The sequence below is a fragment of the Schistosoma haematobium genome, chromosome ZW (assembly GCF_000699445.3).
Source record: "Schistosoma haematobium chromosome ZW, whole genome shotgun sequence".
NCBI lineage: Eukaryota > Metazoa > Platyhelminthes > Trematoda > Strigeidida > Schistosomatidae > Schistosoma > Schistosoma haematobium.
Window position 1 is genome coordinate 24717067 of NC_067195.1, and position 27993 is coordinate 24745059.

General features: G+C 35.0%; 2 protein-coding genes across 4 annotated transcripts in view; one reads left to right on the forward strand and one right to left on the reverse strand.

The window, feature by feature from the left end:
• Positions 1-2093: 2093 nt before the first annotated feature.
• CFDP2_14 (Craniofacial development protein 2) lies at positions 2094-11509 on the forward strand. Of its 2 annotated transcripts, XM_051210790.1 has the most exons (8): positions 2094-2149; positions 4576-4694; positions 4733-4829; positions 4867-4973; positions 5010-5065; positions 5099-5228; positions 9744-9782; positions 9820-11509. In XM_051210790.1, exons 2-8 carry the CDS (start codon positions 4653-4655, stop codon positions 9877-9879), a joined length of 531 nt encoding a protein of 176 aa, XP_051070810.1. In that variant the 5' UTR covers positions 2094-2149; positions 4576-4652; the 3' UTR covers positions 9880-11509. The 2 variants fall into 2 exon arrangements, with proteins under 2 accessions (XP_051070810.1, XP_051070809.1); XM_051210789.1 differs by having other exon boundaries at positions 5278-11509.
• Positions 11510-11627: 118 nt separating this feature from the next.
• The window catches only part of MS3_00003094 (uncharacterized protein), a 60095-nt gene continuing 43729 nt past the window's right edge, over positions 11628-27993 (reverse strand). Inside the window, exons 27-35 of one of the 2 annotated variants that reach the window (XM_051210792.1) lie at positions 26955-27048; positions 23696-24650; positions 18706-21227; positions 17858-18065; positions 17415-17479; positions 15493-15594; positions 13992-14434; positions 13182-13261; positions 11628-12085 (exon numbers count right to left, since the gene is read on the reverse strand). In XM_051210792.1, the coding sequence (XP_051070812.1) occupies positions 24448-24650; positions 26955-27048 (297 nt within the window). In that variant the 3' untranslated portion in view covers positions 11628-12085; positions 13182-13261; positions 13992-14434; ... (3 more) ...; positions 18706-21227; positions 23696-24447. Of the gene's footprint in view, positions 13262-13991; positions 14435-15492; positions 17307-17414; positions 17480-17857; positions 18066-18705; positions 21228-23695; positions 24651-26954; positions 27049-27993 lie in introns of those variants that run through there. The other variant, XM_051210791.1, reaches the window with a different exon arrangement.

The following is a 27993-nucleotide window of genomic DNA, read 5'->3' on the forward strand; positions in this document are numbered from 1 at the left end:
ATGGTGAGGAGATAACGTCAATCCACCTATGTCTGTAGTGCAGAACATTTTGTTTAATTACGGCTCCTTACGGCCTAGTGAAACGTCACGAACTAATGGTACTAATGGTGACTTAATATTATTATACTTCTATAATGTTTCGAATTATTTGAATTACGTTACGAACTAAGAGTCCCGGAAATAACGCGATTGAATCAAGAAGTACTAGACAAGCACGAATGAATGTATTGTATTTAGAATTCGAAATCGAGCATTCAACAAGTATAAAAGAATCATTAGTTCTTTCGAACACCACAACTTCTCTAAATCGTGTTTAGAACGTTGAATTGATTTCACTTCCTACCGAGTAATCCTATTACAAGTAAACTAGACAGTTCGCTTAAAAAGGAAGCATACTCAAGACCCTATAAAATCTAAAATAGGGCTCAAATAGCTTTCACAAAAAGTGGGAGGCAGTCATTTGTGTATCAGATTATTGTTTTCAGCACTATATTTTATAACTACACATAACCCTATGTTCTCAGCTTCCTTCTGAACCACCTTCATTTGTTAGTTGTTTATTTACTCATAACTTGTCTACACTTATTTTCTTTAACCTATTGGAATGCTCTTGCGTAATAAATACCTTAATAAAAAATAATTAAACTGAGTAGTCATACCCTAACTATTCCTTCACGAACATTGTCTGCTCTGCTTCTCGTCCTTTCTTTTTCTTGTACCCTTTTTCAGCCCCTTTGAGATATGCCATCGAATGCAGGTATGGAACGGGTGGCTTCGTCCTGCACCATATCACCGAATCCCAATGGCTGAGAGCATGAAACTGAAACCCTATATATTCGCCTATGGATTACTAAGAATCTATCACAGCCAAGCGACTGTGCGCATTCAATGAACTAGTAAGTTATTGCCGAAGATTCATAGTGAATCCTGAGCCTCTAATTGGACCATCAATAGAACAGTTTTATGGAAATCCAGATTGTCTATATTTCCAAAACAGTCTGGTCTGCATTTCCAACCATGTAAATTGCGAACAAAATATGTTTTGATATAATTATTAAATACGAGTGATTCCAAGAAACTCTGTACGCATCACAGTAGCAGGTATTTTGCAGTAGTTGAATAACTCTTGTTTTATTAGGTCCCCTTACGTGTTCAGATCGAGCATTTGTAGTTTGATTGTTGCAATTTATGATAATGGTCAAGACTAATGGATTGTCAGATATGCATATCGCTTTACAATAAGTGGAAAAGATCTTATTGAGTCCTTGTGTGTAGTTACTATTCGCTACAGGTGAAAGGAGATAAACCTTGAGCGCGTCTATAATTGCTGACTCGTCCTTAAAAGCTGTCTACTGGGAGGACTATATTCACTTCATATAAAAAAGCATAACAAATGCGGCCTACATGCAGCGAGAAAAAGTACAAGCTCACCTGGGTGTTTGCCATATGATCTACAGTACTTTCAATAGTACCTCGTCAGATGGAACAACAGAATTATTTTCAGCATGAGATTATGTAGAATACTAGATTTTGTTGAAATCACGTACCCATCAAAGACCACCAAAAACTTTGAGGCACTGAAGAGATGTTTAGTTATAGTACAGGATTCTGAAACGAAGCGCACTCAAGTCCAGGTGACTGTGTGTTAAATGAAAGACTTCGACCATGAGTATGAGTGCTACACCTTCAGACAGTGGTATTGGCTACACGGCGTACACTGTAGTGGTGCCATGCTAGGGCATGCACAGTAAAATATCTAAGGCTTACAGAATTATTTATCTTGTGGATTTATTTACGACTACAACGTCAAAACTACCGTTTAATCACCATCATGAACAAAACGACTAGCTGAAAATCGAGAAGAATACTTCCGACTAAACGAGACCGAATCCCTCTCTGAAATGATCTGACAGAATGCTGAGCTATACCAAGAGCAGTCCAAGAGCAACAACGATCAACCGCTTCAATCGATAATTCGGAGTTTAACCAAATAAGAAGTTGTTGTTAATGATCCAGCATCATACAACAACGAGAGGAAATGAAAAATTGAGGTTTTAAGAAAGAGCAATTTACAAGGGTTTAGTCAAGTAGTGAAAAAAATGAGGGAAGTTCGTTTGTGGTAGGTCGTTCCTCCTCAAGTGACGATATGGTACTTTGCTCGGTTATGTTCATTTCGGTCCATATATCTCTTAGTTATACAAAGATTTGGTCAATAACACATTTAGTTTGTAATAACCACGAATAATCATTCTTTTACCCTAAATAACCTTAACTACTGTTAGATAAACTCATTTACTTGGTAAATACTTTAGTCTTATTTTTTTCACTGCAGTGATTAAAATCATTCGAATAATCTTCAGAATCGGTGTTCTATAGCACGCAATGGTTCATAAACCCGCCCTATCTGTCTTACCAATAAGTTATATATATCAAGCTTACTCTTATGAGTAGTTAACTTCTGAAGTCTGTTATCGGTTGAGTTTGTTCAAGTGACTTCACTGGAGTCCTTCAGGTGAAAGCTTGACCTGTTTCTAAGGAAGACGATGTTTCGTTGTAATTTACTAGCATATCTTTCTTGCTCGTTAAATATAATTTGATTACTACTTGAAGGTATTAGTGGTCCACTGCTACTAGTTACAGAAGCCCGTAGAGCAAGAGCTCCCATTGCGCTTATAATCATTCCAACCACCCGAATGACAGTTCTGATTTGAGCTCTTTTCGACACTATCTAGAGCTTACATTCACCCATTTCTTGGAACCTACGACATTGTTATGCTCTCATAAAACTGACATCGGTCTCTTGTGGCAAGTAATAGGACGTGTGGCAATGTGTGCCATAAGGTTGGTAGAAAAAGCCTATGAAGACCGACTTCACTACGGGATTGTACTCGTTAGGTTACGTGAGAATAAGACGATCCTAATAATAGTGTACACAGTATCGAGTGCTCCAGGTTACCCCAATAAAATCATCCCATCTAGACCTCACTATTTTGGCTTGCCGAATCAATCTTCGATAAACAGCTTATCAAAGAGAGAACACATTTAAGGTCACACCTCATTACGAGTCGGCTTTACCTGGAACACCATCCTAGCAGATGTAACTACAGTCTAGCCACTGGGAAGTGTTAAAAGGAAACTTACCGTCTTTTCCCTGGAATAGCTTTCGACTACGCACTCACGGGCAAAGACGCTATGCACTCGTATGGCTTCACCATTTCTTGCGACTTATGCATCACTACTGATTACTTTCATTAGTAACTACCTTACCGTCGTATCATTATTCGCCATTTTCTCTTTGTTTGCTTATTTACATTGGTTGGTTCCTCAACAGGTCCATTTACTTATCTTGATCTTCCTTTCTATTTTAATTTTAAAATCTTCCATATTATGGCCAACCAATTAACTGCCCTGTAATGTGATAGTTTCAGGTTATGACTAACCGACTGGCCTGTAACATATATTCAGGTGTCCACAAGACATGTTGACTTGCAAATCCACTGGGATCACTGTAGACAAGTAGCTAGAATACCTTCATTAGATGGCACAAAATAACTGGGGCCGTATCTTAACATCAAGAAATGAGCTCAAAAAAATTAATTGCTTTAAGTTAGCTCGTCGTAAATATATTGGATATGCATACGATAGTATATATGCATGTTTACTAACCATAAAATAAAGGTATATAATATATACAAAAGATGCAGAAGTTGACGAATAGTTTGTACAGTGAAAGAATTTTTAAATGAATGTGATCGTGGTGTACCAGGTTTATTTACGTTCGACTATAGGACTTCATGCCTTGTGATCGCATTTATAGGACCATTATTAATATCTCCATACGTAAAACAGAAATCTTTACCATTTGACAGAATCATTTATTTCACAAGTTGAAATCATAAGCCAATTGAAGCTAGACCACCATGGAAAACCTGGAAGCACTGGACGGCCGTTTCGTCCTAGTATGGGACTCCTCAGCAGTGCGCATCCACGAACCCGCCCCCGCGGGATTCGAACCCAAGACCTACTGGCTTCGCGCGCGAACACTTAACCATTAGACCACTGAGCCGGCATCCAACGGTGTTAATGTCTAACTTCAACCAATCCACGAATCATTTATACTAATCGGGCTGATAAAAAGTTGGATGTTGATTTGTTTTCCTCGAAATTCCATACAAAACCCTAAGTCTTGGGCTGTAGACTGAAGTATATTTTTGTCTGACTTGTAGCGCGAATAGCATAACCAAACTATGTTCTTCTATGTCTTCCGAATGATTTTATATAAAATTGATCCGCTAATATTTTTTAGCTACCCAAATGGAGGTAGAATTTTTTTCCAGGGTGTACAAGATTCTTTACCAAATTTGTAGGCTTATCTACCCATGGGAGTTATGGAATTAGCGGAGATTTTACTTTCGACATTTTGTGACAGACATCGAGTCTTCCCGCAGTAACGCGTTGACAGTCAGCTTTCCAAGATTATTAAAATCCGTGATTACGGCAGCACCAGTTGGAGTTTTGAAATAATTATTCCTAATTCGTGACTGTAGTTTACTTTTAGATTTTTCTGTTTTTCAGTTTTTGTCGTAATGTATGGTCACTTCACTGGACAAGAAGCACTTCTGTAGTAACAATCACAACGAATTTTTTAAATTATGGATGAAACAGAGTTACGGCCCAACCTTGGTAGATTTGTGGTACGTTTTTTCAGTTGCCTTCTGTATTGTTAAATAAGGACATAATCAATAGACCAGTATGTGAATCCGTAACGGTTGAGGATTTAAAGCCCAACGGTGTTTATCAACCACCACACTTGACCCCAGTCTTTTTCGGTAGGTACTTTGATCATTTCTGTTTTTATTCCATTAGAGGAAAGCAAGAAAAAACCGTCAATAGAACGAGCCAAGTTGAGAGCAGCTCGGTTTATTTTAGAAGACACTGATTTAAATGAATCAGATTTGCCTAAAGAAGTTTATGTATGTTAATTTAATAAACTATTTTTACCTATTCAGTTTGGATGTGGTTCCGAAGAAATTTTTACACGAAGAAAAATGAAAGAAAAACAGAAGTACTGTGTTATTGACTACTGACTATCTCTTAGTTATGAAGAAGAAAACTTTACTCGTTTGAAAATAACAAAACAAGAAAAACGAATTGAACGCTCTTTACTCCCAAAAGGTTTATCCGATACTTCCTCAAGACTGAGACAAATGCAAATACTTTTACAAAGTGTAAGTCATGCGTATAACATATAAATTTTATGCTTAACAATCACAATAGGTGGTAGAATTTCCCTTAAATAAAGTGCTTAGTTAACCTTTAATTCACAGAAAAGACATCAAATATCTTGACTTGCTAATAACTTTTCCTGATTTCTTCTCTTACAATATAGCACTCCAAACTAATCATGAACAACTACACTAGCATTATCTAAACAAATAAGACCATGATTTAAATTTTAAATTAAAGACAGGAGTTTCTCAGAGCTTTTGATTACTGTTGATTTCATGGTACCTTCGCTTGATAAATGAGCTTTGGAAAGTTCTGACTTTATTTACAAAATCTCCAAATTTTATTGAATTTGTTCATCTAACTTTCCCTAGTTTTATTGAGGCTGAAAGAAACTCGAAATGTGTACGGCGATACAGTTATTTATTTTTAGGTATTTTACCGTTCGCTCTGTTGTTCGCTCCTAAACATTTGCCATCAAAATGTTCAGTACTTGATTAGTTGTTGGTTAATGTACCATACGAGGTTAGGAAAATGATGAAGTGTGGATCTATATGGTTTATATACATTCGAATGCATGTAATCAGGCTGTATTTAATTACATGAAACTGTAGTGGTCAGCAGAAGGTTCGCAAGTAGCAAGATAAGTTCTGGATTTTTAAAAATGTTATTCACTATAGAGTAAGTATACTCACTTTCCTTTACCTGTTAACTCCGCCTGTAGCTCTTCTAGGGCCCCTGCTGGTCTCAAGCCCCAGGTAAAGGAGGAGGGTCGGGCATGTGGTTGGCAACCCCACCCCGTAGAAAACAACCTTGCTAAAAAATCGCTAACCAGAATAAACAATTTGAACCATTCAAAATTTGCCCTGGGAGTTGAAGGAAGAATTATGACGCCTCAGGATGAAAGCCGAGATTCTTCGCAAGACACAAGAGCGATGTCTCTTCTAACAACCAGAGCAACAATTTTTATAGGTACATGGAAGGTCCAGATAATGTGGGAGACCGAGAAGTCCAGTCAAATAGCAATAGAAATGAGGAAATACAAATTGGCCGTTCTCGGAATAGGTGAAACCTATTGAACTGAAGCTGGATAGAATAGGATAGATTCGGGAGAGATGTTGCTTTACTCTGATCATGAAGAAAATGCTCTGCACACAGGAAGTTCCTCTAATACTGTTCGAAAATCACGAAAAGCACTTATAGGATGGTAATCTCATGGATCCGGGATCATCAAAACATCCTTAAAAACTCAGGCAACTTCCTGAGTATGCAGAGCATTTTCTTCATGATCAGAGTAAAGCAACATCTCTCCCGAATCTATCCTATTCTATCCAGCTTCAGTTCACCTATTCCGAGAACGGCCAATTTGTATTTCCTCATTTCTATTGCTATTTGACTGGACTTCTCGGTCTCCCACATTATCCGGACCTTCCATGTACCTATAAAAATTGTTGCTCTGGTTGTTAGAAGAGACATCGCTCTTGTGTCTTGCGAAGAATCTCGGCTTTCATCTTGAGGCGTCCAAAGAAGCACGAAAAGCACTTATAGGATGGGAATCTCATGGATCCAGGATCATCAAAGCATCATTCAAAACAAAGAAGGGGATTACAATGAATGTTATCCAATGTGATGCACCCACCAATGATAGAAATGACGACAATAAAGATCAACTGTATGAGAAGCTGCAGTTGATCACAGCGAAGTACTTAGGAAAAGACCTAGCAATCCGGATGGGAGATCTAAACGCCAAAGTCAGTATGAACAACAAGGGCTATGAAGATATCATGGGACGACATGAACTAGGAGAAAGGGACGGGAATGGTCAAAGATTTGCAATTCTATGTGCATTCAACAAATTGGTCATAGGCGGCACAATATTCCCACACAAACTCATACATAAAGCTACTTTGGTCTCATCGGACTACATCACGGCGAACCAGATAGATCATATTTGTATCAGTAAAAAATTCAGATCAGTGGGAGACGTGAAAACCAGGAGAGGAGCTAACATAGATTCAAATCACCACCTAATGGTTACCAAGATGAAACTGAAGCTAAAGAAGCAATGGACAACTGGAGAAACAGTGTTGCAAAGATTCAATACAACCTTCCTTCCAGATACTGGCAAACTTAACGAACTTAAGATAGCTCTCAACAACAGGTTCCAAGCCTTACAGGATCTACTGAAAGAAGAAACTACTATGAAGGACAACTGGAAAGGGATCAAAGAAGCAATAACTTCAACGTGTCAGGAGGTTCTGGGCCACAACAAGCATCATCATGAGGAGTAGATCTCCATCGAAACCCTGAATAAGATTCAAGAGAGCAAGAACAAGAAGACAGCAATTCACAAAAGCCTAACGAGAACAGAAAATCAAGGCACAAACTGAATACACAGAAGCAAACAAGCGAATGAATAAGAGCATTAGAGCCGACAAGCAGAAATACATGGAGGATGACAGCGGAAAAAGCTGCAAGAGAAGGAAATATAAAACAACTAGGTGACACGACGAAGAAACTGGCAGGGAAATATGGTAAACCAGAGAAAACTGCCAAGGACAAAGAAGGCAAGACAATCACTGAAAGGATAGAGGAACACTTCGAGGAACTCTTGAATAGAACAGCTCCATCCAATTAACCAGAAATCGAAGCAGCACCTACAGATGTCACTCCACCAACGATCGATGAAAGCAGGATGGCTATGGGACAAATCAAAAGTGTGAAAGCAGCAGGACCTGATAATATACCAGCCGCAACTCTGGAATCAGACATAGAAGCAGTTGCAAACATTCTTCACGTTCTATTTAGGAAGATTTTGGGGGACTGGAAAGAAGGATAATTCATCAAGATACCAAATAATGGAGATCTGAGCGAATGTTAAAACTACAGAGGCACCACACTACTGTCAATACCATGAAAGGTTTTGGACAGAGTGTTGCTGAACTAAATGAAAGACTCACTAGACACCCAACTTCGAGATCAACAGGCTGGATTCCGTAAGGATCGGTCGTTCATAGACCAGATCGCGACACTACGGACCATCGTCGAACAATCGATTAAGTCGAAGTCGTCATTATGTATCAACTTCATTGGCTTTAAGAAAGTATTTGACAGTGGATAGGAGAATATTGTAGAAACTTCTTCAACATTATGGAGTACGTAAGAAAATCATCAACATCCGGAATTCATACGATGAAATACATTGCGAAGTCGTGCGCGGAAGACAGCTGACAGATGGATTCCAAGCGAGGGCCGGAGTCAGATAAGGCTGCCTACTCTCCCCCTTTCTCTTCTGGTGGTTGACTGGATTATGAAGACCTCCGCATTAGAGGGGATGCACGGAATACAATGGACAGCTTGGATGCAACTAGACAATTCGGACTTCACAGACAACCTAACTCTTCTATCCCATACATACCAGGAAATTCAGGTCGAGATAAACAGTGTAGCAGCTGCCTCTACATCAGCAGGTCTCAATATAAACAAGATCCTCAAATACAACATTAAGAACACCAACCCAATCACACTTGATACAGAAGATGTGGAATCTTTCATGTACCTGGGTAGCATCATCGATGAACAAGGAGGATTAAATGCAGATGTAAAGGCAAGGATTGGCAAAGCAAGGACAGCATTCCTACATTTGAAGAACATATGGGACTCAAAACAACTGTCAACTAATATCAAAGTCAGAATCTTCAATACGAACGTCAGGACAGTTTTACTGTACGAAGCTGAAACTTGGAGAATTACTACAACCATCATCAAGAATATACAAGTATTTGTAAACAACTGTCTGCGAAAGATGTTCAATGTCCATCGGCCGGATACCATCAGCAACAGTCTACTGTGGGAGAGAACAAACTAACTTCCAGCTGAGGAGGAAATTAGGAAAAGATGTTGGAAGTGGATAGGACACACATTGAGGAAATAATCAAACTGCATCACGAGGCAAGCACTTACTTGGAATCCTGAGGTGAAACGAAAAAGACGGAGGCCAAAGAACACAGTGCATGGGGAATCTGAAGCAGACATGAAAAGGACGAATGGCAACTGGAAAGGATCGCCCAGGACAGTGTTCGTTGGAGAATGCTGGTGAGCGACCTATGCTCCTCCTCTACGATGGTTAACAGGCGTAAGTCGTCTGCCTCTTTAAAGTTTCATTTACTCTATTGCGTGGTGCATAATGCTTTTGGTGCCCATTTGTATCAGTACTTGTGTTTAAATATATGACTAATAATCAGCAATCAAAAACGACCCGTGTCGACTGTTTTTCAGCCTTATTCCCTAAATAATTTACCATTTGGTCTACTGGTCGGTTGCTACTTTGATATCAGTGTCCAGTTAAAGCGTCATTTATATTTTTGATAACTAGTATCACAGTCACGTATTATTAGTAGTCCTCTTCCCTTTGTGATAACTAACATTCAGGTGATGTATTTAGACATTGTTAACTTGTAGTAAATCAATAAATATATTTCTGCTAATCTTGTATACACATTTTAAAAAAAACGTAGTCGGATGAAGAATTGGAATATAAACCGCCCCCAACAAAGGTGAGGTTTGTTGTTATAATTAACGATTGAAATTTAGAAAAAGAAGAAACAGCTGAAGCGTTTAAGACGCAAAAAAGGACGTCGGAAAAGAAACTAGTTTATGTCTTTGTATTTACAAATGCTCTCCTGAAATACAAACTAAATTTTATTCTTCATGTTTTAGGACTAAAAGTTGTCCTTACATACGAATTCATAACTAAATTGTGAAAGTTGGCACAGTGTAAATGCGTTAAATATTTTAAATTTAAGGATTCTTTCTCACCAATCTGTCACTGGTTTCCTTTTAGAGTGTAAGGATACTGATGAGAGGCTCCCGGATGCCCAGGTACCGCCGAGGGTGAGGAGAGTCCGCTCTCCCTCACAAAATATTCTCACATGGCTACGCGTATACAGCCATTGCCAGGGAAGTCTTACTCACTGCCTTCTCGTGACGGGCGTGTTGTTTACGAAATTCAGAAGACAAGAAGGGAATTTCCGGTGCTTTAACCGGGTTGTGATGGTCAAGGAATTTTTTTTACAAAATCAGAAAGTTATCACTAGTGAGCGCCAGCCCTTCCTTGTGTCGTGTTCCACGTCATAAAATCGAGATTTATTTAAACTTAGGAAACCTCATTCCCAAATGATTACACATTTTTATTTACAGTTATCTAAAAGGAATTGGCGACATTAAAGTACAATCTCATTCGTTTTAAAGGTTAATCAGTTTTCAGTTCATCTTTTTCAAGTAGCTCTCCATACATTTCCTAAGTATATGCGTTTGCCATATCCTTGAAAACATATTATTTTAGTTGGTTGAGTGGACTATTGGCACTGGTTCAGTGACTTTTTATAAGCCCGTTTTCAATAAAGTGCGAGGAATTATTGGAATTTTCAATCCTGGGCGTTTTAAAATTCATTCTTCGGTGTATCAAATTAATATTCAGTTGTACGTCATACAAAAGTATTACGATAGTATAAAAAAGCACAAATATACCATTAGAGCATTCGGAGCTATCCATAGGAGAAACTGCTAATGGATCTTACTTTCCAATTTGGAATAGTTTTACTGTTCGTATAAGAAACAAAAGCTTCAATATGGTCAGTGTATTAAAGTATGCAATGATATAGAGACAACAGTTACTGATAATGGTAACCGCTTTTACCTTAATGAAAGTGTCATGTGTAGTTGAGATTTGCACGTTAAACGTCTACTGGTTAGGTGATGGTTGATTTTGGATCGTATATCTTCGTCACTTGCGCAACCACTGAGAATGACTGGGAGTACACGCTTCTAAGTATCTTTAAAGCTATCGTATACACGAACGTACGTTACAGACTACAGACACAAGTGTGTCATTATTATATTCCTCATTTATATGAATAAGAATATTCGCTCAAATCCAAGACCTGTTGCTGTTTGAGTACAACAATAGGTGTGTTTCGTTTGCGGTCATAAGACTTGAAACTGCTCAAAGCATTTTTAAAAGCTGTATATTGAGATTCTATATCATTAACTACGTAGTAAATACTTCACTTGTTATAGAAAGGACTTCTGTTAAGTTTATTTGTATAGTCTAGAGGAACCTTGTTTACAACTGGTTGTATATTAATTCATTTAAGGTATTAAGACTACATATTTCCAAACTGCGCTTAGAAAGCTGGTCGGATTACTTACTTCTAAGGACGAATTTCAATAGGTTCTAACTTGGACAGCCATCACTACAAATCTATCATCATGACATTATAAGATGTAAAACATCTTATTGTAAATATACTGTCAAATATTGTTCGATTTAGTACACTACAAAACTAAGGTTTAACTAACCGCACTTTTCTGAACAAAATTTACATATAAAACCAAGTAAATCAAAAAAGCATAGTGTGTTATTTTATACACTGTGAGGAAATACACATAATAATAAAGTGAAATATTGGATGGGAGTTAATTACGTCTTATCTCAGTGAAAAGAACTAGGAAAGGAATATATTCAGAAAATTTAGTTCTTTTAAATAGATTTGAAAACATAGTTGCTTGTACAAAAAATATCCGTCCAAATTTATCGTATATTTTGTACTGTGTATGCGAAATTGTATTGATCGTAAGCTGGGGAAAATTTCAGCACTGAATTTTTCTCGTGTAATCACAAAATAAAATTGAAAAAAACAACACTGGTGTGTTAGTCAACATAATTTATCACCATCATTAACATTATCATTTAATACGAGGTGGTGTAGGCTTTCAGTTAAATAAGCGCAGTAATTGGTAGTATCTAGTTGGTCGTTTATGTCTTTGTCAAGTGCCGGTAACGGAAGATATGCAATATCTAAACAAAAAAGCAAACTATTTAGATTTGTATGTAAACAAAATGTACTGCTAAATAGCAGTTCAGAACATTGGCCAACAGTTTCTTACTGGTTGTTAGCAAATACCTACTGGCTAGATTTATTTATGACGGGCTACTCAAAAGATTAGAATGAAAGGTTAGACGTCAACTGTATTAAAAAACGATTCATCCTAAGGTAAGTCGAAAAATGAATACCGCATGCTTCAGATTTCACCAATAATGTGTTTCATTAGGTAAACAAGTTCTGCTGCTTGGTATGAATAGAATTCAGCTATCTTGTTGGTCAGTTTTTATTAGAAGAGCGTTCTACTTTCAAACACTACAATCTCCCATTTTAACATATCGGTTTCACAATGCATCAGATTAGGAATATTGCAAAAATTTGCTTAGAACATAGTAAAACGTGTTTACGAAATCGCATTTCCACTACGAAGTATATCTAAAAGAAAGCTAAAATATTTTGTAAAATAAATCATCAGGGCTGAGTTGTTGGACGGGCAAAGTGCAATACATCAAATTATTAGCAAAATATTACAACAGAAATATGTTTACGAAATCGAGATCTTTTATCCAACAAATAAAATATATATTTAATGATTGGTCTCTGAAGTTTGCAGCTCGCCATTTCAGACTAATGACAACTGGGGTTAGACATTCATAAGATGGATTCATTCTATTTCGGAATACTTGAATTTATAAAATACTATATATACTATCTCTGAAAATGACTCAGAGTAAATTTCTGGTAATGAATGTTATGCATACACAACTAACGACTAAAGGGTTTTTTAAAAATTAATAGACATTGCAACAACCCCCTTTTGGTGGGACTATTTTACTAGTTTAGTCAATTAGGAAAAGGATATTGTTTGGTTTTTGTCACAAAAACTAATACAATAGAACTCAAGTATAATTGGAAGGTTTTCAATGCAGTAAGAACAGCGTCTTAGATGTAAAGCCAAACGGAGCTGTAAAACTTCATGACAATTAAAATATAGTGCAAAATAAACAGTGAATAATGCTACAATTCATATATCAAAATAAAGTCGAAGTGTGCATTTGAACGTCAACTTACATGAAGTGGAGTCCCTTTCCCAGACATAATTTGCAAAAATATTCAGTATATTGATCACCATATCAATCGGTACTTCTGATCTGTAACATTAAAAAGCTTCATAAGCAAATAATCGAATGGTCAATATGTATATTAACTTTTCATCCAGAGGTATAAATCAGTTGTATGGGGAATCGATATGGTCATAGATTTGACAACTTCAGTACCTTACGAGGTCATGTAGTCATCCTTTTTTCCCAAAACTGGTAGTTTCCTACGGAAGGTCAACTATGGTTCTGATAGTTCAGCGGCAATGTTTTGAACAATAGGGTCGGGTGATGCGGATTAGTGTCACAGAGATCAGTTTTCCGAAGATAATAGGTGGCCATAGCTGAGAAGTCTCAACCACTACAAAACCTGGCCCCAGAGTTTTCTCTCGACTCTCTACAACCATCTAAAATAAAAACACAGTGCATATGTTGATTGATTTAGACTAGAGGGACACTGCAACTTGATAGATAGAACTCGATCAGAACTATTCAAACACGAAATCGAATGTTGACCACATGATCGATCATTGCAAGTACAGACCGATGTTATGCCATAGTTAGGGACTCTACCAATGTTCAAGCATGAGATCGAAATAACAGCGTCCAGGTCCCCTGACCAGGATGATATCTTTAGAATGATAAGTCGGAACCCAGTGGTCATCACTTTCGACTTCAGTCAATTTACGATGCATCATTATCCTCATTCAAACTAATTTAGGAAATTAAATACACTTAGTATGGATTAATTCTGTAGGCGGATAAATAAGAAACTTTCACTTACTCATCTGGGGACTTATGTGATAATTGTTTATACAATCTAATTACTTGTTTACAATTTTCTGGATTAAAATTATTGGACCCGGTTAGTAATTCATCGTTTGGAAAACTTGTCAGCATGTTTGCTAGGAATTCACATAGTTGATTTTTTAAAGCAGCGGGTTCATTGCAAATAGCTGGTTTGATAGGTACGTCACTGTTATCATCATGATTATTGATATCACTGGTCAAATCTAGACCTAATAGAACACGCTTTAGTAAATATTGGAAACGACAAGATCGATCCAGTATTGCAGGTAATAGGATTTCATTTTTCTTCAACTTGGATAAATTAGCATAAATGGTTTCAACACTAGCATATGAATATTTCACAAATTCTATTAAGTTAGTGAACATATTACAGAATAGTTGGATAAATGTGTCTCTGGTATTTTCAGATTGTAATAGCTGTTAAAACGAGCAAAATAAGCAGGAGGAAAGTGAGTATCAAATAAAAACTACAATCGTCACTAGTACTTAAAAGGAATAGTTAAATCACGCTACAATTCCTAGACAATCGGGTTTTAGATAGCGATAGTTATCAAGAATTAACTGTGGATTATGTACCATGCTTACACAGATTATCAGTGGGTCCCTACATGTGTTTTAATTACTTTATTTATTTGAACACATAAACATCGGTACAGGGGCACCAAATACATAAATACCACACAATAACAATGAGGTCAGTAGCAGTTACCATTGATTCATGTGAGGGCTGTGGTACCGCCCGGGTACACAGGTGGTTTTCTTAGAGGACCACTAGTATTTCTTATAAGCTCATTTTCCCTGTCAATAAATCACAGAACCTTGGCGTAGGTAGATTAAGACTAACTGTGACCAGCTTCATGGGGTACATCTATTAATAGTAACCTGTTAATATTATACTGAGTGTATAGTTACTTACAATAATGTTTATATTGACCTGTAAGTCATGTAAAACTAAACTAGGATGTTTAACAACTTTTCTTGATTCTTAACACTGATTATTTGCCCTCAGTCTGTCGGGTTCGTACCTTCTAATAAATGACGACAAATGTATCAGATTTTGTTCTTTAATTAAAAGTTTTGGAGTATGAGCAATTTAAACTATGTCAAAGCCTTCAAGATTTCAGAAACTACAGTAGTTCTTAGCAAAACATACAAATTTCAAACTGATGTCAACAATACTTAGTCTCTGATAATTCTTTATCATTCAGTTTAAAAAAGTAGAATTCATTTACCTTCTATAGTAACATAATCAACAATAATAGTCATAGACAAGCAGGCTAGTGTATAACACTTTCACATGACGTATTTACAAAACGCAAAAATCAGAAAAAGTATTTTCTTATTGGAAAGAAGGTTGATACCACAATACTAAAGGTATTAAATTATCATTAAACATTTCTATTTTGCCTACTCAAGTTGCTACAATAATAATTCCTATTTTGAAATTGCGGTTGCAATAAAGAATTTAAACTTACATTATAAAGTTTTTCAAATTGATTTTGGATTCCTTGGTGTTTTTCCAATAAATGAATCATGTTACTTATTAAATAAGAATGAACCGTCTCAGTAAGATCATCCTGAAGTAAAACAGGAATGAGTAATCATGATGAATATAGAAATTCATTATAGCGTATATTAACATGTGAAATTTCCTTTGGTAAACTATATTTGAAATATTACAATTTCAAGTACCGGTCGAATATGAAATCCTTAGCAAAAAAGAATATTTGCAATGATAAAGATTTAATAGTCATGAGATTGACTTAATAACATTTACACCCATATTATTTTATGGTGTCGGAATACTGGTGTCAGAGATATGAACATTTCGTAAATGTCAAGAAGTTAGTCAGTCATCGATGTAAAATCTGCCACAAATGCATATTGCATCAAAATACTACACAACGAATAACTATGGAGAGGGAAAAGATTATTCGAATGAGGAGTCATGAAAGCACCTAACTAAAATCCATAATATTACGAAAACGTTCATTACTACCGAAGTGAAGTGACCAGTATATCGTCTAAACTGGCATTAAAATGATGTCTTTAACAAGTTAAATGAAAAAGTGGATATCTCAAGGGGATCTGAAATATTGGTTGTGAGCTATTATGGCGTATGCTACTTATGTTGACAGATATAAGTAGTATGTAGCACTAGTCGGAAGTGGAATGCACGCCTGCAGAAGATTAGGAAGATTCTATTGAACAAAACATTAAGTACTTGTAATAACAAAGGAATTGAAAGAATCATGAAGCCTGTAAATTACAACTAATGGAAGTTGTGAAAATTATGCATTCGATTTATGGTTTCCATATTTTACGAAAACACTAATTTTACATGGAACAATGAATTGGTTTTCCTCACCTGACCACTTTGTTCACTATACTATAACGATAATATAACAAAGAATCACAAAAAATGGTCCAGAAACTTATTTCTTTTCTATGACAGTGAAATTGATTACAAACCGTACACTTCTACACAAGAAGTTCCATTACAATGCAAGATAATAGTGTTATTGTTTCTGACGTAAAATTTAGGAAGTCGTGTCATTTGAATAAATGGAAATTACAGACCACAGGTATAATATGAATGAACATAAATGATGTAAAAGATTAGCATCACGGCATGGAAAATAAAAGTGAACGATGTAATCAATTGATAACAGCTACTCACACATTTATAAACAAGTAATTAATGGATCTTATCAATGCTAATAAAGTATTAGAAATTTATAGCTCATAATTCAGTATGTTCATTGACCAACCAACACACATATACAAAGCGTGTTTTAAAATACTATCTTGAACAGAGTAACATGTTAACACATAGATGTATAACCGGTGGCCGATTTCGGTCAGTTATCGTTTGTTTTTCACAACACAATGCGCAGTCAGTGTAAGATATGGGTCAGTTGATTTTGTTTATTAAAAACAATTAATATTCGAAAGTAGTATTCGAGTTGACAGTTACTTTCCTCTGTAACGATAGATTACGTGTTTCGAACCATAGACACCCGTTGTAAATATGGCAGTTGAGCAATATGAATAAAGCTATATTGTGATTTTTTGAGCTATTCTGATTTAAGAAAGTAAGCATTATTGGAAACAATAGTTGATTGAGAATGTTCCCAAACTTCACCATATAATATTAGCTTTAAGCACTTTACCACTTAATTTACTCTTTTCTAAGCCAACAAACCATAAATACTCATTCTTTTGTCGACTGGACGATCTATGTGTAGAAAATTTAAAAGCTTGAAATTAGATTGAAGTGTAAAACCAAAGTAGTCAGTAATGATTCTACTCTCATTTAATAAAAAATTTACACTATGCTTAAAAAAGCAATGATATTTCAGAAAAAAACATTCCGTAAGATACAATTAGGATTTACCTGACATAAACGACAAAAAAACCAAGGTGGTCTCAAATAGGTTTTGATTTTTTCGACTAATTTCGCTACAGAAAATTAGAAAGATATTTGCATTAAAAAGAGGATAACATTTATATATTTGAAGAATTATGCACAACTTATCTGATTTTAAATAATCAGGTGACGTCAAGTCAGCATGCAAAACGAATTACCAGAGCACAAGTAATGAACTTGGATGTGCAGACGGACTGTAGGTGCATATTGCGGAGTCCCTAACTAGGATGACAAGGGATTTTAGTATTTCCTATCTTTCGATGGTCATCCAGCTGTCATCAGTTCGTGATGAGAAACGATTTCGAATTTTACAGTTTTACAAACAAACGTAAATATTAATGCAGTATACATTACATAAAGATGAATGATTTACACGAATCTGACTATTAAAAACAGAGAGTAAAACTCACCTAAACAATTCAATCGGCTTGATTCAGTCCAACAACAAACAGACAAATCGATCGTATCGTTAACAGCATTAATATAGCGTGAAATTATCTCCTGATACAATTGTGGAAGTCCCATCAGTAGCGATATTAACTTTTGTTGTTCATCGAAGTGTAAACAGGTTGAGTTCGATAATGGTTCTAATGCAATCCATTTTTGTTGAGTAATTAGCTAAATAAGTTGATATACACAATATTGTTTGATCTCGCAAAATAACATAATTAGATAGTGTTATAACTTTATTATGATTAAAATTCTTAAATCCCAATTACAAAATAAACGACTTGAATCAAATAAAATTGTAATATTCATGAGTGTAAGTAATGCACTGATTTAAGCTAATTTTCATGTGCTCATAGAGTCTGACTTTAATAGGTGATGGTACTAACCGGCTAAAAAAAATGAAGGGAGTACATGCTACCCTACTGTCCAAAACAAAGTGCTTTATCTAAACTTAGCCACCATTCTTTAAAACGTAGAAACAAATTAATTAATGGTAAAAGATTTTTTCATACTTGTATGCGGTATACAAATTTTACGATAAGACAACCGAAATAATTAAAGTTTTCTTTTAATAAAAACATAATAGTGAAAGATGAATCTTGTTGAAGTGAATGTGACAACAATAATTTTATTAATTGCATTATCAGAATAATGCTGGCTTTTGACAAACATGTACCAAGTTTGTTCAACTCCAAATTACAAAGTAAACAGTTTATTAAGATCAAATGACTTTTAAATATCTATGCGATAGACCTGACATTCGGAAATAGATCGTATTGTAAATGTAAGAACGATATATATGACTTACTGGATACTTCCAATTGCATAATCTTTGTATTGGTTGAACTGATACGATTTTGTTCAAAGAAGTACACTCAGAAGAATCAACATTATGAGTGCTTTCATTAACACATGAAAAATGATAACACCGATGATGACTATTTGATTGATGAAGTTTTTGATGATGGCACAATAACTGTTTATTAAAGCAATTCAAATGTGAATCACTTGTTGCTTTATGCTTTCTATGGATAACAGGGAGATCACTGGATTTTCGAATAATTTCAATACAATGAAGTGATAAATGAGAACTATGTACAGATGGTGCTGTTAATGTTGGTGATAATGAAAGTGGAATCGATTGAGGCAATACGGAAGAAGAACAAGGTAAATTTGGTCGATATGAAATGATTTTTGATAAATCAGTATTATTATTATTATTATTATTATTATTATTATTATTATTATTATTATTATTAGTGTTCAAATTATCTTTATCATTTGTACTAATTAAATTAAACGCCGTTTGTTCGAATCGGCTGTGATGATTCACTGGCGACAGTGACCTTGTCGATGATAAAGATGAAGAGAAGCTAGTAAAATATTTGTCATTTACATGATAACTAACTTTATTTTGATATGTTAACGGTGACAACACTGCAGAATTAATTAAAGATTTGTAATCATTTGGTTTATTATTCAATGTAAAATGTTGTCTAGTCAATAATAATTCAGATGTTGATACACTACGTTTGATTTGTCCAGCCAAAAGTTTTTGTGGAGTATTCACAGAAAAATGATCATGATAATGGTGATTATCAACTGTTTGTTCAGGTTCATCTGTCAATCTGTCATGATTTATATATTTTGTACCTACTTCATTACGATTGGATGACAGACATCGAGGAAAATATATACGTGACCTTAAATTTTGATCTGAATTATTAGTTTCATTGTAATTCCCATCATTATTGAGTGATTGTGTTGACGCGGATCGTACTCGAGAATTATTAGCAAGCACAGTATCGGACAGTAGCAATCCATTATGTAGTCCCTTAACATAATCATGATTTGAGCGATTGATTAGGATTCCCTTACACGTTTTTGACATGCATCGATCATTGATTTTCTCTATACCATCGTCCATAGATATCTTATTTTTTCGATGAACATCATCCTGCCTGCCGACCTCATCATTATCATCTTGATTTTTATCACCATCAAGATTAAATGTTACACGTTCACTACGTGAATTGCGTACGGTAACAAGTGGATATTTCACTACCTGTATACCTTTATTAAACTTTTCTTTTCCAGTAAACTCATCATTCATCAAATCATTAATCCTAAAATTTGACTGTTCCTCAGCGAATGATTGCCAGGCAAGTGAAGTTGATGGATTTTTGTATTCCAACTGTGGTAGTAGTGGTTGTTCTTCACTGTATGATGCTGCTGAATATTTGCCATCTATGTTATCATCTGTATAATTATTACTAATTGTTATCGTTGAATATCGATTTGTACTCGAACTATTAGATTCTGTATCTTTCACACCACTTAGACTATTAGTAACACATGTTAAATGTGGCAATGAATGTGTTCTATTTTGATGCTGCTTTTCTGAGTGGTGATGATGATGTTGATAAGCAGCTGTAAAATAATCCGATTCTGTGATACTATGTGCCAAACTACTAGTTGTTTTCTCCAACGATTGTACAGTTCGAGATAAGCCACCGACAGACTCATTATTAACTGATTCATTTCCATCTCCATTAAAATCGAAATGACATGTAATTGCTTGGCCTCGTACACCCCAAGGACGTCTAGGTTCTTCCTCCTAAAAAGCAGTGAACAACAAAAATAATAAAAATTTCAACCAAGCATTACGTGTTAAATAGGTTCCAGTCAAATTTAATATGAATGACTGTGGAGAAAATGAATACTGTTCCAACACTGGCTAGATGAAACGAGTCTGTTGATGAGAAACTTGATGAAATTCAACCAAGGACCTTTAGGTTGCATTGAATAAATACCCATAAATTATCTGACTATGTCAAACATGATTTACTAAATTTGATAAAAATGACAGGGCTCTAAGTGAGGAGTAATGATCTGCAAAGTCAACTAGGGGCAAAGATTGGGTCCATGACTAATCATTAATATCGGATGAGGATCACTAGATCTGGAAAATTCATTGAAGTTTAGAGTATCGACCATTGTATACAGTGTCTTGATCTCTATATGACGGTTATGGGTTCGATCCTATATAATATCATAATTGTGCGCTGTTGAGTCTCGAAATAGGACAATGCTTCCTTGCTTGTGATGCATCACCAACTGATAATAGTTTGTGATGAAAATTAACTTCAAATTAAATTTACCACCACGAACCACTTTAGCGAATAGAAATGTATGGTTGAAGAGTAATCATGATATAGGAGTAGTCTACATGTATTGAAGTAATGAGGATGAACTTAATCTTTCTGTATATTAAACAACCTAGATGTTTTTAAACAGGAAGATTATCATTGGACTTACACTCATGGAAGCCTAAAATACAAAGAGAAAATAAAAAGATATACATAAAAACACGAAGATATGTACAGTGAGAAATAGGGTAAACAAACGAAAAGATTTCTACGGAAATAAAAAACTATTTTTATGATTAAAATATATTGCAAACGGTTAAGTGACAATCAAAAACACCAGCTGGTCAGTTAGTTAAAGGCAAAGTATGGGGTGACATAAATATAACTGCCCATGTCTCCAAAACACCTAGTCCTTCTAATGATGCTACAAAACACTGTAATCACTTTATACCTTGGACCTTGGGTGAAGTAATATATTATTTTCTTTAGTGTATTACCGAACCACTGTAGATTACCAGTAGTTTGTATTAAAAAAGCTGTTATTGTCTACATCGGATTATATAGAGTAGTGAGAGTAAATTTGGTCATCAATGTTATAAGTTGTTAACTATTAATTTGACTCATGAGTCAATCATCGGCATACCTTCAGTGAACAAATGAATCTCTTGGTAGATCAACCCCTGGGAAGTCAGACAATAAAGGTGTTATCTCTAAAATGATGTCAATTACAAGGTTAAATTAGAATGAGGAACGCGGAAAACCCTAAGGAACATTTATTGGAGTAACCGATTCCGATGACAGTTGGCCACAAGCTCTGATTCTACCGGCAGTGTTCGAGCAGAGAAGCTAATGTGCGCCATAAGAAAGCCTTTTATTAACAGGCACGAAAAAACTTCTCCATCAACAGAGCCAAACAACGCCTAAGGGTCAAGAAATACAATTATAGTAGGACGTCGAAAAGTACGTCTACGACCTTCTGAAGGGGTATTATTTAGTCCACGTCAAGGTCTGAAACCAGCCTGGTTTCTTCGGGTTCTAGTTAAACGTCGAAGCACTATTGAGGCTAATATTTTAGACATTATACTAGTGAAACTGATTCTCCTGTGATTATCACAAGAGGATTTTTTTTCTTTCTTATAGATTGGGACGACCGGCAATCGATACCATTTAGATGGGAAGAATGGTTGAGCCTAATTTTGGAGTAAGTTGGTACTTGTCAGAAAGACATATCTACAATCTTGAGGGACTTGACATTCCGCGCACTGCAGTAGTAAATGTTATCACTGTGTTATTCGAGCCGCGATTAATTTCCTGTAGGATGAAGATATTTTCATTAATCGACTTCCTTCAAACCTTTGATATCAAACAAAATGAACTGAAATGTCAAGTAGTTGGTGGTCACACTGCCATTTGATTAATTAAATCCAATCATTAAGCATTAGAGAAATGACATTGGTTAGTACTACTTGATGAATCAATTGTTTTATTCTTATGCACCGAAATTCAGAACACAAGTTTTCAGTTCATTTAGTGTAAGGACTAGCTTATGTGATCCAACAGGATTAGATGGATGGGTTTTAAAGGACACAAACTAGTAGTTATTGGTAGGAATTTACACAACAAAGCTGTAGATATGTAAACATTTTGTAGAACTCTGTTGAATATGAAACACAAAACATTTCACATGGAAAATCTACATTATTATCAGAATCAACAGTAAAATTATCAAACTCATATGGAAAGTTATTTTAGCGTACTTTAGTGGATAAAATGAAAAGCGTCGTTTGAAGGTGTGAGTACGTTCATCTGCCAGCTAACATCTTAGAGATGGTAGTCAAGTATAAATAAGACCAATGGACAAGATATATTACTTAACGAGTTAACAAATAAAGGAACTATTAAGATATGTTAACCGTTTAAATTCTATACTTAAAGTGGAAGTCTACGATTTCATTTTCAAATACTAAAAATCATTATGAGAAACTTTAAGGTTAAAAACAACTATATGTGGGATAGTATTTTTACTGAGTATTTGTAACCTAAGTTGCCTTCAAAACCTCTTAAAGTTGATCATGTTAGAAACATATTATGTAGGTTTTTGAACTGTATCAAAATTTTTGAGATGAGATGATGATAATACAAATCCATTTGCTATTGATCGCCTTCAAAACTTTAAACATTTCATAACCCTAAGTTTTATATGATGAGTACATTCATCATTATTTTATTGTTCAACTTAATGTGTTTCTGTGTTGATCGATTGGTTTTCTTCCTTCCGAACTGTGCAGTATATTGAACTGGTGAACATTTATACAGGATTTTCTGTTTGTTTGATATTTCATAGTCGGTTAGTCAATACACAATAGTATAGAGTTCTGTATGATTGTATTTATTTATTATCCTTTTCAACGTTTTCTTCTATGACGAAAACATACATTGAATTTTTATGTGAATTACTGAAATCAACAGTAGATCTTTCAATCTCTAACAAAAATGAAACTCGGAACTGAGACTTGAACTTTGAAAAAAGCTATTTTGCAAATGAAATCAGTTATTTCAACATATTTATCAAACTGCAATATAGGACTTGACATACAACCGACTCAATAATAAGACCCAATCTGTAAAATATGAAGTATTTAAACTCACATTTGTTGACGCCTAACAAGGAGATAAAAACAAAATAATCTGCATGTTAGTGAATAATTATACGTAAAAAATATTCAAAGATTTTACAATCCATCAACTAAACAAGCTATTAGCATTTTTCCACTTAATACTTCATTGAAATTACATTGTATTAACTAGCACAGTGACTTCCATCCCAATATTGTTTATGAAGCTGTAAATATCCATCCATCGTTCAACTTACTGGTACAACTTCTCCCATCACACCATAATTGTCTCGCTGATATTTTTTTTTAAAAACCTAATTTTCTTCAAAATAACTATTGGTTTGCAATTTTTCCTGCTTTGTTGTCAGGTGAACATAATACTTAAGTGTGGTTGTATAACTTGGGGACGATACCACTAAAAATCGGACTTTCTCGCTGAACTCTTGTGCTTTTCTTTACGAATCAACAAGAATTTTTAAACTATTTAGCCATCTTACTAATTGATTTCATCACCGTCGAAAATCTACATTTCATCACAATTCGGTAGATACATTAATGTAGAAATAAAGCTACAAAAACGTTGTTAGTTAAATGTTCATAAATTTATGCACTGACCAAATACAAGTTCATAGACTTGGCTTTAAAACACATTTGATGGTATGATGAATAATGATAATATTCCATTACTTGAGCAGAAGTGTGTATATTAAGAAAGTTAGAAGTGTTCAGACTAGTTCTATAAGAATCTATTCTGTTAATAATGTTCTCGTTTGATGTAATACAGTCTCAACTATCTGGCCACCGCTGTCTAAACCATATCTCAATACCATTGTACGATAGAAAATATGAATACATAAAATAACTTACTAATCTACAATCTGGTACACCTAAAAAGTTTATATTCATCAACTGAGCATCTAAATAGGTATCCAAATCACGAAACACAGCAGTCTGTTCACCACTACTTGTATCATCTAAATGAATATCATCTATAAAAAAATACACAGAATTAGCAACAAAAAGGTGTGATAATAATAAATAGAATGAAAATTAGTTCATGTAAATTATGAGTCAATTGAAGCTAGACCACCATGGAAAACCTGGAAGCACTGGACGGCCGTTTCGTCCCACACTAGGACGAAACGGCCGTCCAGTGCTTCCAGGTTTTCCATGGTGGTCTAGCTTCAATTGGCTCGTGATTTCAACTTGTGAAATTTCTAAAAATCTCCACAAAACCCATTCTGATAATCATGTAAATTACTTTGGATATATTTTCTCTTACGTTTTCTACAACAATAAAAAAAAACTTAAAGTTGACAAAAGTTGTTGTTACTTTCCGTAAAATTGGACAGCAGTTATCACTGGAATCCGGGATGGGGATTTTATACTAGTTTGAGCCCACTACCTATCGCTTTAGACGCCAACGCATTATCCACTAAGTTACTGAGACAATCTTCTAAGAATATCAACAGAGACTGATCAATTGAAGTCCTAAATATCAAAATCAAGAAGCTGGAAACTCTTATAACCAGGTGTTATTATTTCGTACAATTAAACTAAAAATTAACCTAGATGATTCTTACTCATCCTGCAATACTAATATACAGCCCTATAATTATTATTCGAAAACTATGCACAATGTTATTAGAGGTAACTAATTAATTCTGTCAAACATTTTATTCTCGACAAAATTTTGTTAACTATATCAAATTATTGTTTATTTCTTTCATCATAAAGTTCACTAGGATTATTACTATTGATTTGATAGTGAAGAACCTCAGTTAATTAACAATGTTAGAAGTAAACACACCATTGATTTGTAGTTAGTAGCGGAGAGACAATGAGATATTTCTGAGATTTGCAGAAGTTCACTTGGTAGTTCCTTTTTAATTATAGGTTAAACTGTGGATCTTTTTGGTGTTGCACATTTTTTGTCACAAATTCTTAAGAAACACTCTTCATCCTAGCCTTCCCTCATTATTTATTTAGTCTAACTGTGATTTCGGAACATTCATAATGGTGGTATTAAGGGGTTTATTGTCTTTACCAATAATTCATATGGATCAGCTATGTGACATATTTCGAATGTTTGGTTTTCATTACACTTTACATTATTGATGATAACAACTTGCACGTGTTACTTATCATTGATTATGTAATAAATGATATAAAAGTGTGCTTGTACTTCACGGATGCGAAACATGGCCATTAAGAGTTGAAGATACTCGTGAGCTACAAGTATTTGACCACAGGTGCCTTATAAATATTGCTGGCATCTCCTGGGATCACCGGGTCAGTATTATTGAGGTTAGACGCAGGGTATTAGGGAATGATGGTAAATCAGTTTATGAGGTTGTGAATCTTCATCGACTGAGATGGTTGGGCCACGTGTTACGTATGCCTGAACACCGATTACCACGACGTGCAATGCTAACCGGTGTTGAGCATGGTTGTAAGAAAGTTAGGGGCGGCCAAACCAAAACGTGACATCAGTGCTTGAAGTCACTAACTTCTAGTCTGAGCCATGTTGGTAGATGCAGACTACTTGGTTGGGGTCCGCGTGACAATCGTAACCAATGGTTGGAGACTCTTGGTGACATGGCTCAGAATCGATCACAATGGCGTGGGTGTATACACTCCCTGTCTTCCCTTAAACTAAGAGATTAAAATCGGTTCATACTTTTTTTTCTACGAACCAATTTCTTCTTCTTGTGCTATATCTCTATATGCAATCTTTCTCTTATATATTACCATCATTGACTTAACTACACATATGGATCCAGTGTTCATGTTGCTGTGCTAATGCGGTATGGCAACTTGGACCGATGCATATATGTGCCTGGTTGTACGTTGTAGCTGACTGATCTGTACTTTTGTGGAAAGTATTTGTGATGAGCTTAATGACATTATGCACACTTCTTATGAGACGGTGTTTGTACACTTAATATATGGGAACTGTAGACAATACGGACAGAAAAGAATCCACTTTACTACACAACAGGATGAATAAAATTTTCATTCAAAAAATGAAGAATATTTGAGCGAACAATTGTTTTTAATCACTTCATCATCAGGCCCTACAATTATGGACTTACAACTGTAGAGCCTGATGATGAAGTTATTGAAAACAAGAGTTCATTCAAATATTCTTCATTTTTGAATATTCTATGGGGACTTTTAAACTGCCCAAAAGAATCTGTTTCAAAATTTATGGAATACATAATCATCCATCAGGGCAATATGAAAAAATGGACACATGTAACAAAGAAAATATCAAGTCAAAAAGTATTTACCTGAATTACTAATATCGACTACAGATGTTGTTTCACTGCTGGAATGGATACTTAATTGAGGATCTAAAGTTTCAGTAGATTGACTGAATATAACCTATTCATAAAATAGAAAGAGAGGAAAACAAATTAATTATATAAGAATCCATGTACGAACAAGTGAAAAAGAGATTATTATTATTACTATTAAAATTAACTGAATAGGAAAAGAATTTTAAATATGTAGACAGACTTTTCAAAGAGAAGTTGAAATCAACAGCAGAATCATTAAACACTAAAGAGAATTGAACAGCTGCTTCATTCTAGTTTAGAATTATTTATCACTGAGCACCGTAACTTCACTCACAATTTAGTTTATAATCCTCAAGTCTCACGACGAGCTTGGTTTACCTTACGATCATTATGGTGGAATCTAATAATCTATTCACACATTAAACTAATCTATAAAATCCACGTGGCTAAATATTTCTTCTCCGAAATTTCTCAAGTAACAAATTCTGATTTCGTTTAGAAATAGTGGAGAATCACTTAAAAATCAGTGTGTATTAACTCAATGATTTATTCTCAGATGAAATTATTTTAATGACCACCATCGCACTGTACAACCATGATTTATAAGCAACCGTAAACATAGTATACGATTGAACAGACTGAGTTAAAACTCATTTGTTGTGGAAGTTGGGTGCTTTCTTCATAAGTTTATGCCCAAAGAATGAGTAGAGAAAAAATTATTTGAGAAGATAGAGAATGCATACTCGTCTGCTCAAGTGAGTAAATAAGTAGTATCGTTATTTATAATTATAGAAGTTGTCAAAGTAATGAAAATGATCAATAGAACTCAACAAATTCTAGAGACTAGACAACAGAGATTCGTTAACGCTCAGTGATCGATTCACGTGAACAACTCAGTTTAATATCTAACATGAAGTTGTGTAACAAGTTAAAAATGCAGTCCAAATATTGAGGTGTCTTTGAAAGTTATGTGCCTTCAACTTTTGGTACTCCAACATTTCGCTCTGATTTTTTATTACCTATGCATATG

Bases quoted from the DNA above. Each gene is read 5' to 3' on its own strand.
- CFDP2_14 (XM_051210789.1), top strand. From the start codon at position 6,837: ATGAATGTTATCCAATGTGATGCACCCACCAATGATAGAAATGACGAC.